At 40.5% G+C, this 13,874-nt stretch overlaps 1 protein-coding gene across 1 annotated transcript in view; it reads left to right on the forward strand.

Moving 5' to 3' along the window:
* The window catches only part of LOC130706589 (uncharacterized), a 133,299-nt gene that overhangs the window by 76,240 nt on the left and 43,185 nt on the right, over nt 1-13,874 (forward strand). The window contains exon 4 of the mRNA XM_057539228.1: nt 1,415-1,608. Coding sequence (XP_057395211.1) covers nt 1,415-1,608 — 194 coding nt within the window. The remainder of the gene's footprint in view (nt 1-1,414; nt 1,609-13,874) is intronic.

The raw sequence follows: 13,874 nt of genomic DNA on the forward strand, positions 1-13,874 counted from the left end.
GGACATTTTGGAATTTTGGAATAAAGATTGCAGGAAATGAGGAAATCTTAGAAAGAATTTGAGTTTTAAAGAATTTGTAAGCTTTAAATTTTGCTAAGGGTTATACACGTAGTGCCGTTAGCGGAGGACATAGTGAAGCAACAGATGTGCTCACTTGCTAGTTTCACCTCCACACCCTGAGGTAAGCGCTCCACTTCCATTTTCCTTTGAGCTCTCTTGTAACCATGTCACACACCTCCTGACGTGTACTTGGTCGTAACAGCTTTTGTAAACAGGACATGGATGTTAATAATAGCCCCTAATAAAAAAGATAATAAATGTTGTCTAAAGTGTCAGACCTTATTATGAGAGCCTCAAATTAGATGTCAGGACGATGGGGAAAATTTTTTTTAAAGCTAGTTTTTTTGTGTTAAGGACTGTTTACATGACACTGTGTTTTCTAGACATGGATAATTAGCAAAATATCAGTTCCAGAATGCATTTCAAACCTGTTTCCCAATTTTTATATTGCATAATAATTTAAATTCAGAAAATTTAATATGACATCTAAATCCAAATTCAAAACTCATGTTTCTGTTAAACTAGAAGAACAAAATATATCAATAATACTTTCACAGGTATCCCTAATTCTTCGGTGTCTCACAGGCACTGGAGAAAACAAAGCACAGTAATTTCCACTCTGCGTCTATTGTCTTGAATACCTGAGAAACTCCTCCCCATTCACTTCCTCTGGGTTCTCGCTCACCCTCCTTGCTGCCTTTTTAGAACTCTCCCTCCCTGCACAGAAATCACTTTCACCTCCACCCCTCCCATATTGCATTTCAAATTGTTCTTTGAAATGTCTGCTTCTCCTATGAGTCTGTAAGCACCATGAATGTAGGGCTATGCCATAGCCATCTTTGTTATCCCAACATTCAACATTGTACTTCCTCATGCTGGGAATCCACAATTAAGGTTTTCTAGCTTTATTTTCCAACAAAGGAAAGTTTGTTATTTTCCAACAAAGGAAAGTTTGCCCTTTGTTTATGTCCAACAAAGGGCAAGTCATGCATTGAAGCCAATAAAGACACTAGTTCCAAGCACTGATGTAATGGCATGGTGTTTAGTTGTCCACCTATTACATTAAGCAATTTCACTTAGCGGGACACCCCAATACCAGAGAGTCAGGGGTTATGAACTAAGAAACGAAACAATTAATATAGGCTTCATCCATTTACATTTAACTTGTATTTTTATTTTGTGTTTGTGTGTGTGTATGTGAGTGTGTTTGTATAATTCTGAGGCATTACATAATGCAGAATTTGAAACTATGATTTTCATAAATCTTATTTGTGACCCCATTCTTACAGGTTAATATAGATTTCAAAGATTTCTCTGTCTTTACTGATTTTCTTCTTTTTATTCCCACAAAAAGGAGCTGGTGGCTGGTCTCCCCTTGTGTCAAATAAATACCAGTGGCTGCAGATTGACCTTGGAGAAAGAATGGAGGTCACAGCTGTGGCCACCCAGGGAGGATACGGGAGCTCCGACTGGGTGACCAGCTACCTCCTGATGTTCAGCGATGGCGGAAGGAACTGGAAGCAATATCGACGAGAGGAAAGCATCTGGGTATGTGCTTTATTGAAAAGCAGTCTGTCGGAGTATGAATTATGCCAGTTACTGCATGTTGCTGCCCATCTGTCAGATCAAGTATAGAAACAGAGCCTCCTAAGTTACTTGAAAATGTTTCCACTGAATGTAAGCCACATGTGACGTTCCAGAATACACCGTCCATGGCTAATTTATGAAATAAGTAAAACAATTTTATAATGTAGGGAAATATTGAAAATGTCTTCCCATTATTCCTTTAAATAGTGTGAAGTCTAAGGAATAAATAAGTCACATACAACTGATTTTATTTTTGTTTTATAACAAACACAATAGTTTATATTGCCTCAGCATTTTTAAATAAAGCGAATTCATTTTCTCTGTGCCCTCTGATAAACTGAAATTTCTGAAAGACCCTGAACATGTAAAAATAGATGTAATGGAGAGTCTCTCTGTGGAGGACTTGTTGAGGGATATGTTGAGTTCCTGCTCCAACAGGAACTTGGGCACCATGTGGCCCCTTGTAATTTATGGACAATAGATCCCTAGGATTCTTTGGAATCATAACTATTTTACATTAGTGACATAGTTCCTACTTCTGATTACATATCCATGCTTCTTTTAGAAGAATTAAATTTTGTTTGCTTAACTTTTTGAATATTAAAATTTATGTAATTTATTCTTTATTTAGCATTTCATATCTTTAAATCACAGTCTGCTCTGAATGAGAAGCTCTAAAAGTAGAGTGTTGTAAAGGTCTGCAGCAGGTTTGCAATTGGCTGATGGGGTGTGGCCTGAAGATTCATCAGGTGGAGAAGAAATTACTTTTTTCTTCTTATTAAAAATATAATTTAGATGGTTGCCAAGAGCCAGGGGAAGGGAGTAATGGACTGTAAGTGTTTTAATGGAGACAAAGTTTCAGTTTGAGAAGATGAAAAAGTTCTTGAGATGGAAGGTGGTGGTGTTTGCACAACAATGTGAATGTTAATGTCCAGAACTGTACACTTAAAAGTGGCTAAAATGCTAAACTTTTTGTTATGTATATCTTACCACAATAAAAAATACACAGTGTATCTTCCATTTAATTTAGGCTAAGAATGTTGTATAACTTAAAAAATTTTTTTTCTTAATTGTCAGAGTAAGAAGAAAATGGTCAGCTAAAAAGCCGTTATGTCTTAGCACATAGCTTATCTATAAAAGTAACAGGCAACAAAATGATACTATTCGTTGTGTAACAAACTGCCCTCATTTAATTTTCCTTAGAACTCTGTAACTTATTATAACTTAATAGATTGTGGTCTACTTAATTTCTTATCCCTGGAGCTTTTATTAGTTAGTCAATAAATGTTGATGCAAATTGAATCAAGAAAAACTAGTTAGTTGTCTAATACTAGATAAAAGAACAAAGTGGGAAGGGCTATGTGAGTGTTTTTAGGGCTGGCTGACCTAAGGTTTCCAAACAAGTAATTGCCATGTGTATGATCCGAAGCAGATATTAATGTTGTGCTTATTCTAAGAACACCAAGTCCAAAGCAGGGTTAAGGTCAATATTGCTTAAGTAAGTTAAAGCTTAATGAAACATCTACTTACATAGAGAACTTTTGTTCAAACTTAAATATTATTTTTCAAAATTAGTTAACTAATAGTTAATGCCTACTTATTCTTCATTGTATTAATTAAGGTTCATATTTTCGCCCCGCTCCAATCCCATTTGATTGAGCAACTCTAACAATTCTTGTTTTTAGTTAAGCAGGTTGGAGAGGAATCATATGTAAGCATCACCCTCTGCTGATTTCTTTAAAGGTCAGGCACCCTTGGGGAAGTAGGGTCAAGAATATAGTGGCATTATTAATCCTAGATCATGCAGGTGAGGACAGAAGTGGACCCCTCAATCCTATCCATCCTATCACACAATAAACATGGGTAAAGTGGCCTGCCTTACACTCCTGCTGAGCTTGCATCCCTCCCTGTGTCCCCAGCACTTCATGGTGCCTGGGGCCGAGCACGTTGGTAAATGTTTGCTGAATTAAAACGAATGAGTGGAATCTACGTTCTGGCAGGATGCCTTCCTTAGCTCCCTGCTCTGTGCTTCTCTGTAGCCCTTGGTCTCAACTTAGTGATCCTTGAAGCTCCAGTGGAGGTGTTTCTCCTCTCTTACATTTTGAGCTCCTTTAGGAAAAGGGCTCATCCTCACATCTTCTGCGTGCACCACCGTGGGTTAAGTGAATTCATCTCCTAATCTGGGCCCAACTATACACAACTGGCATTGACAGCAGTAAATCACACTAGTTGATGATTCTGACATTATACTCACAGTTTCTTTAAAAAGATTGGGCTGGTTTGGCTGCTTTCCAGACCCCTCACAAAATGTCAGCTGCTCTTAAAAATCAACCATACACCTTACCAGAGGTTCTACCCCTTCTTCACGTGGTTGTTTTAGATATGAATTGCTGATGTTAACTTGAGAATGAATTTAAGATTTTAAAAAATGTCCTTGAGATATTATACTCTTCATTAGTGACAGTAATATGTTTATTCGTGGTGCCATTTACTTAGTTTCCTATCGCTGCTGTAACACATTTTCATGGATTTAGTGACCTAATACAAGGCAGAGTTATTATGTCATAGTTCTGTAGGTCTAAAGTACAGTAGACCTGGCTGGGTTCTCTGCTTAAGGCATTTTTCCTGGAGGCTCTGGGGAAGACTTGTCCTTCAAGGTGTCTGGAGATTCCCAGAACCTTCCCCAGGTTCCATGATTTGCTGGGAGGATTCACAGGACCAGTGTGTAGTCATACAGCTATGATTTAGCACAGTGAAAGGACACAGAGCAAAATGAGCAAAGGAAGAGGGTGCTTGGGGTGAAGCCCAGAGGAAATCAGGCCCAGGTTTCTACAGTCCTCTCCCAGGGAAGTCATACGGGACTAGCTTAATCCCCCAGCAGTGAGTTATAGAAACCCACATGGAATATTACCAACCAGCTGAGCTCATGTACTGGGGGCTGGTCATATAGGCACCCTCTGCCTTGCATGTAACAAAATCCCAGACTCCCAGAAGGAAGGCAGGTATTGAGTATGAACCACAGTGTCTGAACAAACATTAGGCACAGTAAGCCACCTTTATCATTAGAGTCTTGGGAATGGGCCAGCCTTGCAAGCAGGCCTTTCCGAGGGCAGCAGTCAGGACTGCCCTCCTGATGCTTCTGCATACACACTCACGCACTTCCTTGTGGGTGTAGGACTGAGACACTGATCTCCTGTAGGTTGCCAGCTGGGGGCTGGTCTTTGCTCCTAGAGGTTTCCCACATCCCTTATGCTTTCTGTGTGGCCTGTTCTTGCAGCAGCGGGTCAAGTCCCTTTCATCTTTAAATTGCTCTTTGTTCTTGTTCTCCTTCTGCTTCACCTCTCTGATTTCCTCTTCTTCTAGCTGGAGAAAGTCCTCTACTTTAAGGGCACATGTGGTTAGACTGGATCGACTTGGGTAATCCAGGACAGTCTTCCTAACCATAATCCCATCTGCAGAGTCCCTTTTGCCATGCAAAGTAACATATTCACAGTTCCTTTCTTTAGGGCCTGGACATCTTTGAGGCCTTTCTGCCCACCCCACTGTATTTATACATCTCTGATTTTTTTTTCTTTCTGCATTTGGTATCCTTTCCTAGCAAACACATTTCTCATTGGATCTGAAGATGTTTTCCAGAGTCATATGAAGTCATGTTGCAGGGGTATCTGAGCACCTGCTCGCAGTTGGTGTGTCACAGGTGTCCCCCCTGAGAGGCTGCTGCCCCGCCATCACTAGTGTAGCTCTCACCCACAGCAGTGTCCCCAGCTTATGGTCTCGCTGATGCAACCTTGACCCCCAGCAAGAAAGACTGTGTATTGGCTTTCTTCTCAGGAAGCCTCCTTCTACTTTTATAAGAAAGTCCAAATCAAGCACTCCTTCTCTGGCCTTAAAAGTTTTGTGGATGTTCTCCCTGTCATAATTATTTTAAGTGACTTTTCTTGTTCTTCTGGGTCTATCTGCTGTCTGTGCTAACTTTGTCCACTAATACATGTTAAGTCTTTCCAAATTCCAAAAACTCTGAGAAAAAGGTCTATCCTAACTCCTTACTGAAAATGGACATGAGATGAGAATAAGACAAAAAGTCTTTACTTATGTTACTTTGGGCAAGTTGTCCATATGCTTTGCCACATGTCTGCCATGGAATATTAATTAATATGTGAAATGCAATGTATACCTCTCTAAATTCTCAAAATTATAAAATTGAGACATGGCTGGCCACAAAGTCTTTGACTAAAGGATTTGAGGACTGCAGGTCCAGTTACTGAAGGCTAGTTATCCAAATTGACTTTCTTAAAAAAAGAAATTATGTTCTTCACTGGTGATATGTTCCACTTTAATATTTTTTCTTAAGGAGTGACTGCTTCCATGGCTGAACTGGATTTCTATGTGAAAATAACCAAAAAAATTAAACAAATACTCAGATCTGTGAAATACATTCCAAAAGGGTTTTATTTAAATGGAAATATAGGCATGTGTCTTACATGACAGCAAAGGCATCACCAAGGGATGCAGTACATCTCAGGACATACAAACTCTTTTGATGTGCAGAGTAAATGTCCTCACTTGAAATGTAGTGGAAGAAGTATCACTGTTTGAACAAGTTTAGAAGGGGTGCATTTCCTATACGATGTGAACAATCATGGTTTATATCGGTCATTTAGTAAACCAGGTGGCTTGACCAAGCTTGGTGCTAAACGTCCATAGGACTTAGAAGATGAGTTTGCAACTTCAGCCCAACTAAATCAGGAAGTGGCCAGAGTCTTAGGACGCTGAGGATCATAGAACAGCATTGCAGTGAGCAGTGCAGCAGATCAGTGATCACTGACAGAGCTCACTAATGTTTATTTTCTACTGTTTCCCTGAGAATATGTCAGCCAGCACTTACATCAATCTACTGTGACTCTTAGATTCATTACAAGAATTTTGTGGGGCAGCCCTTGCGAACCAGGATTCTTACCTGCAAGCTAATGTGAGCTCTGAGCTCCCTGGGGGCCTCTGGACCAGGCTGGGGAGAGGTGTGGGCGCCAACCACTGTCCTGCTCTGAGTCTGGGTCTGTGAGCATCCCTGGTGGGCAGGAGAGGTCTGTGAGTGGGCAGCCTAGAGCGCTGGCAGTATTCTAGAGGGGTGTTGGGGCAGCTCCATCACCACCCTCCTGGGCACCTATTTGGTCTTCTTGGGACCCTCTAGCAAGCCTTGTCCTTCCCAGACCACCTGCCTGCCCTGGCTCTGTCTCTTCTCCCTCCCCGTTCCAGTTGTTTGGGAACAATGGGCTGACTCAATGAGAGCCAGGCCAATACCCACCTCTCCTCTCGGGAGACCGTGCCTAATGGTGTCCACTGCAATGGTGTCCTCTGTTGAGGCTTATCTGGCCCAGGGACCACTGGGTCCCTATTGGCCATGGGGACCTTTCCTCCTGCAATTCCTGGGTGTTTTTTCTTCTATTTTATCAATACTTTGTCTTCATTCTCATCTCCTTACTATTTCTCCCTCTTCTCCTCTATCCTTCTATTCTTTCCTTATGTATTTTTTCACCTTTCATTAAATACTTTTCTCCTTATTTCTCTCTTCTCTCTCCATTTTCCCCTATATCCCTCTTCTATCTGTATTGTTACAAATTCTAGAAAATCAACTTGAATCAGTCTAGGTAATTTGGGAAGCCGACCACACGGAGAAGGGGAGGATTTAGCTGGGTCTCTGGAATGGCTGTAACTAAGAGGCAGCCCTGCCCTGTGCCTTCTGTGGATTAGCTTCTGGCATTCATTTTCCTATATTGGTTCAAAAATCTGAGGAAATGCTCGGACTTACTTGGCTCTGGCTGAGGGGAGTCTCAGATCTCACCACCTGTGAAGAGCTGATCTGATCAGGACGGCTCCCAGGCCACCCTACACTTAGCACCGAAGCCCCTGGATTGGGGGGTGGGGCCAGGTAAAGACTTGATGTCCACCCTAATGGGGGCACTTAGAAAGGAGGGATGCTGGGAGGGCCATATTATCAAATTTCCTGTTCTTTGTCTCTCTCTCTCTCTCTCTTTCACTCTCTCTCCATGACCTTTTGCTTTCTTTTCTATTTCTCTGCTTTCCTCTTCTTATACATCTTATCTTTCTACTCCTCGCCTTCCTTTTTTCTCTATGAATTAAAGGACCTAGATTGCTTTGAGTCCTGCTACTCAACATGTAACCTACGGGCCAGCAGCATCACCCGGGATCTTGATACAAATATGGAATCTCAGCCCCCACCCCAACCTATTGAACAGAATCTGCATTTTAACAAGATGAGCAGGGGATTCCAGTACAAGCTAGATTGTGAGAAGCACTGACTGGGATGAACCAAGTCCCATCTGTGGGGGAAATTGTTTTGCCCCTTAACTATCCTCCAGCTGCCTGGATCAGAGGAGACTGTGCCGCCTGCTCTAGGATGCAGCTTATCCCACGCACGTGTTAGCCTGAACAGGTGATGCTCTCTGTAACAGGGCCTCAGGAAGCTTGCTCCAGTGCCCTCTGACTGCAAGACACCCTCTTTCTCCCTGATAGTCACCAACCTAGGGGGGCGGAGCCCAGGTATTAACAATCAAGTGGTTAAAGTTAGTCCTATCTTTGAGAACTATAATATTTCCTGAATCGCTATACTCTGCATTCATTAGGAGTTTATTCTTCATATTAAAAACTCATCAGAACTCTAATTCAGAAGTTATATCCTTTATGAATTTAAGATGGAAATTGTTATTCAAAATGCATTGAATTAAACTTAGAATTTAAGTGCATTTTTCTTCCTATGCAGGCCCTTTGTGTGAAAAAGGCATTCTTCTAGGAAAGGACTGGCAAAATATATTTGAGAAAAATAAGAAAAGAAATTACTTGAAATAAACATAAGTTCTAGTATAAATAATTCTATTTAATAGATTTCTTTCGCCTTGAAAAAATAGGTAGCAGTAGGTCCTTAAATGAATATAAAATAGACATAGCAAATCGTTTGAAGCTTTGTTCTTCTCTAGATCATTTCCAACCTAGAACACCAAGTAGACTAATTAATAAGGCTAATTAATATTGTATTGAAAGATTCACAACAATCTCACAGTGCTCTAAGAGAGCAACAAGGGTGACCCCAAATTTGCAGGGCAGAAAAAAGACACGGAAATACTGGAAGCATGGGGGTTGGGAAGGGGACTGTTTGTTATACCTGCACCACTTCATTTATTTAAGAGAAAGAGCTGATGCACATATGGCAAAATATTTACCTTGTTAAAATAAATCTAGATTATCAGTACATGCATATCTGTTTTGGGGGGATGTTTGAAATATTGCATAATCAAATTAATAAAGAATATTGGATTCAGGTTTAAAAGAATTACGTTTACTCGGTATAAATAGAAAGATCATATGACTGTGTAGTTTCAGAATAAAGAGGGATAAGAACAGTGTCAAATCATAATAAGAAAAACTGGACTCAGAGATAAGGAGGGTTTGTATGTAAGGAAGCAGACACTCTGCTAAGTGTGAAGCTCTATTGGTAGAAGGAGCAGAAATTCTCTTGACAGAGATTCCTGCTAATTCAGTCATTTAAATATATGTTGGTTTATTTCAGGTCTAGGTTAATACATTTATTGCTAATGAGTTGATGACTCAACAGAGCCAAGCCCCACATCAGGGAGGAGGTTGCAAAGAAGGGTCCATCCTACCACATCAGGTAAGAGGTTGCAAAGAAGGGTCTGCAGAGTGTGCCTTGGCTGTCTGAGGCTTGTGCCAGCTCCAGGCTTGCCGATTTCAAGTTTGGCTCTGAGACTGGGTGGTTTTGGGCAGAATAGGAGCAGCATTTCAATGATTCTGTATCGATCTCTTCCATGTACTTGGCCTTGTCAGGGACACGGCCCTCTCCTTCCTAACCATTCACCTCATTACGTCAAGCGCATTGATCCCCGAGGCAGTGACTGTGTACCATGGACAGTCTTGTTGATTGCACTTACCATTGTGGACCACAGTTGAATTTTCTGTACATGTCTCCCCCTCCTGGGCTCTGACAGCCATTAGGTCAGGGGTTAATCTCCTCAGAGGGCCAGGCCTATTACAGATTCTCAATAAGGAGTTGTTAGATTGAGTTAAGGAAAAGTTGCTGTTCTCAAACAGACCTCAACCCAGATGGTTAGTTAAGTTAAAACTTAGCCAACTGTGTGATGCTGCTTGTGTGATGGGAGGCTTTCGGTGCCAAGCCTGAGTGTAACAAGAGGCTTCACACTTCTTCCCCACAAAGTTGTACAAGGACGATGCCCTACTGGACCTGAGAGAGAGGTGGTTGCATTTGCCCTTCATCGCAGGTCTCAGTGACAATAGAGATAAAAGCTGGATTTGGTCTGTCGACAACTCTCAGAGCAGCTGAAAAGGTTGAGGCAGAGAAGTGAATGAGACACCTGAGCTGCTACCACAAAGTAGCCGATGGGTCCCTGGAAACCCAGGATCCAGTAACAACTGCCTCTTGCCAGGGCCAGCTGCATTCGGTGGGTGTGGAGCGCCCTTCCTTCCATTTGTCGATTACAATCCTTCCCAACTTGAAAACCTTCACTCAAATCCCTTTTACTCTGTACTAAAATTGTGTAGACACGCCCTTCTTTTTCTACTCCTAGGATTTTTCATTTTTATTTCTCAAGTATTACTTTTCTTTTGCCATATTTATTCACCTCGTGCTTATTTCACATCAATTCTGGCATCAGGGACTCCAGCTTGTTTATCCCGATATCCTTTGTACCTACTTTATTGCTTTGCAAAAGTAACGATTTTGCTCATTTGAATTGCCAGGTGTTATCAGGTTGGGAGGGAGGGGTGTGGTGGTGAGTAGAATTTTAAATATGCAGCAGGATAAATAGCAACTCCTGAGACATCTTACAAATGACAGTTTTACTTTTCCTGGAATGAAGTAGTTCCAGAAGTGGTGTTATTAGAGATATATGGAAATTAGGATATATTTTATGAAAAAGGTAAATCTTAAACAGTAATATGAACAGAGTATGGCAGAGTTGTGGGGGAAATAGCTTTAGAAGTAGACTTTTTTATTCATTTGGGAGATGGCAAAAGTATTGTTTTTGATCAAGAAAAGTAAATGATGGAAAAAGTGAATTTTTACCAAAAAAGGTGCTCCGGCAGCAGACTCATTGAAAGGAAGTGCTGCAGAGCCAAGTTTTGGGAAGGTGGAAGGCAGGACAGCCCAGGGAGCATCTCGCCAGGGTTTCATGGAAATTCTTCCTCGTGACTGCAGTTCTGGCAGCTTAGCTTCATAGGATGTTGTACTAATAGTGGGTCTCATAGGGAACGACAGGCAAAGTCTACAAATTCTACAATTTGCACACATAATGTCAATGTACAGAAGGCACAGATATGGTATGTACTTCAGGCTATTCATGGGTGATTTCCTGGGTCTGTTGTTTTGACATAAAAGACTCAAGTGGTTTGGTACCAAACTAATTGGGATCTTGAGAAAATGGCCCACAGCAGAGGTGGAGTGTTTAGAGCACTGCTGTGTTCACAGCCCTTGATAACTCCTATGGTTTCTGCACTCTGCAGTCCTATGCCACTTAACAGTTAGAACACTTTTCTGCCTTTGTTGCAGACCACATTTTATATATTTGTATAGACAAAAGCAATGATGAAATTTTAAAATTTTGCAAAACAGGAAGACAGGCTTTGAGTACTTCTTTTAATATTAATATCACAGTCTCAAAACTCTGAGATGTTGAGAATTTCTGATCAGCAAACCTCAAACTTTCAGAGTGGCTAAGATTAGGGCAGCAGTTGAGAAGCTGGATGCTGTTCAAGCATGTTTAAGGGTCTCAGACAGAGAGAAATATTGGTTTAGACCAGGGGCCAGCCAACTTTCTCTATAAAGGGACAGATAATAAATATTTTTGGTTTTGTAGACCATGCAGTCTCTGTTGTGACTGCTCAACTCTGCTGTTGTGTGAAAGTAGCCAGAAGCAATATGTAAATGAACGAGTGTGGCAGTGTTCCAATAAAACTTTATTTAAAAAGCCACACAGCCAGCTGGTTCTGGGTTTAGGTTGCTTACCCCTGGTCTAGTCCACTTTGTATCTATTTAAGGTATGATGTACGGATTCAGTATGAAGAAATGAAAATTACAACATCAGTGTGACACAATGTAACCTCTCCCACTTGAACTCCACAAAACCTTTGCTAATACTCTTGCTTAGGACAGTCCTTTTCAAACTGTGTCCTAGAAAAACTTTCTTTTCATTTTAAATGTATGCATGTAATTTGATGTCTTTCAGAATAAGATATCGATAGTATACATCTGATCTATGATATTATTACATAGCATTTAGCATAAAACTAAGGTTAAAAAGAGAATCAATTTAAAGAAAACTATTAAACCAATAAGAAGTGTTATACTGAGTACTTAGTGAGTGCCTGACACTGCTTCATGCGCTTTACACATATTTATTAAACACATCCTCACAACAGCCCTCTTATGCCCAGTTTACAGAAAAGGACACTGAGGCATGAAAAGTTCAAGTTCACTATCCTCAAATCACAGAACTAGTTAGTGATGGAACAAGGATTTGAACCCTAGCTGTCTGGCTGCAGGGCCCACACTCAAACCACCTTACCACAGTACAGAGGATTCATGTTGGAGGTGAATAAAGTGATGATACAGGATGGGGATCCTCTTCCTCAGGGCATGGGAAACAAGCACTCTCAGACAGTGCTGGTAGGAGCATAAAATGGCATAAGATGGGGATATGCCCAAAGCATATACCCAAAGCGGGATCTTGAAGAGATGTTTGTACACCCATGTTCATCACAGCATTATGCACGTCCTTGGAGGACAATTTCTATCAACTTAAGTGTTCAAAAGCACCCGCTATTTAGAGCGCTGAAGATGACAGCCCAAAAGGAGTAATGCTTTTAAGTCCTGTCAATATATCGTCTACACCAAGTAACAATTCCACTTCTAGGAGTTAGTCCAACAGGAACACTCAGAGGTGCACAGAAAGTGCCTGTAAGAAAACTAAGTGCATTGTTTACAGTCAAGATCCAGTTTTCTGTCAATAGGTGAACACAAAGAAATTACGATACTCCATTTTATGGAATAATATAGTATTATATGGAATTCATTCCTTTGAAAACAATGAGGTTATTTAATTAATTGATCTGTTTATTTATTCGAGGTAACGTTGGTTTAAAACATTATATAAGTTTCATGTGTACAAGATTATCAAATGCATTTATTCATAATGAGATTTAAGAAACATTTTTTTTTTTACAGCTAGGAAAAGGGATGTATTTATTGTGCTTCCATTAGAAATTTCCAAGATGAACATATACGTATATGGGCATGTAAATATATATAGACTATTTCTGGAAGCATACAAGATAAATTATTAATAGCATTTCTCATTCTGGGTAAAGATATGCCATGAGTACGCGATGAATGGTATTTTTAAACTACATGCGTATATTGCTGTTCAATTCAATACCAGGTTTTGAAAGGATTAGAGGAAAAAAAGCAAAGGAAATACAAAATAGTTTTTTAATTGTGGTAAAAAAACCCATAACATTAAATTTACCATCCTTACCATTTTTAAGTGTACGGTTCAGTGGTGTTAAGTATATTCACATTGTTGTGGAATAGATCTCTAGATCTTTCTCATCTTGTAAAGCAAACTTAAACCCACTAAACACAAATTTCCCTCCCCATCCCCTCAGCCCTTGGCAAGCATCTCTCTACTATCTGTTTCAATGATTTTGACTACCTTAGATACTTCATATTAGTGAAATCATACAGTATTTGTCCTTTCGTGATGGTTTATTTCAAGTAGCATAATGTCCTTGAGTATCCATATTATAGCACAGGACAGAATTTCCTTCTTTTTAGGGCTGCATAATATTCTATTGTATGTATATCCCAGATTTTGTTTATCAGTTGCTATGGTCTGAATGTTTGTATCCCACCAGAATTCATACGTTGAAATCCTAACCCCTTAAGGTGATAGTATTAGTAGGTAGGGGGTTTTGGGAAGTGACTAAGTCTTCCACTAAGAAAGGGCTTAGTGACTCATAAAGAGGCTCCAGAGAGATCCCTACCTGATTCCAACATGAGAGAATGCAACAAAAGTGTGAGACCCAGGGCTTCCCTGGTGGCGCAGTGGATGAGAGTCTGCCTGCCAATGCAGGAGACACGGATTCGAGCCCTGGTCTGGGAAGATCCCACATGCCGCGGAGCG

The sequence above is a fragment of the Balaenoptera acutorostrata genome, assembly GCF_949987535.1.
Source record: "Balaenoptera acutorostrata chromosome 6 unlocalized genomic scaffold, mBalAcu1.1 SUPER_6_unloc_1, whole genome shotgun sequence".
In the NCBI taxonomy this organism is placed as follows: domain Eukaryota; kingdom Metazoa; phylum Chordata; class Mammalia; order Artiodactyla; family Balaenopteridae; genus Balaenoptera; species Balaenoptera acutorostrata.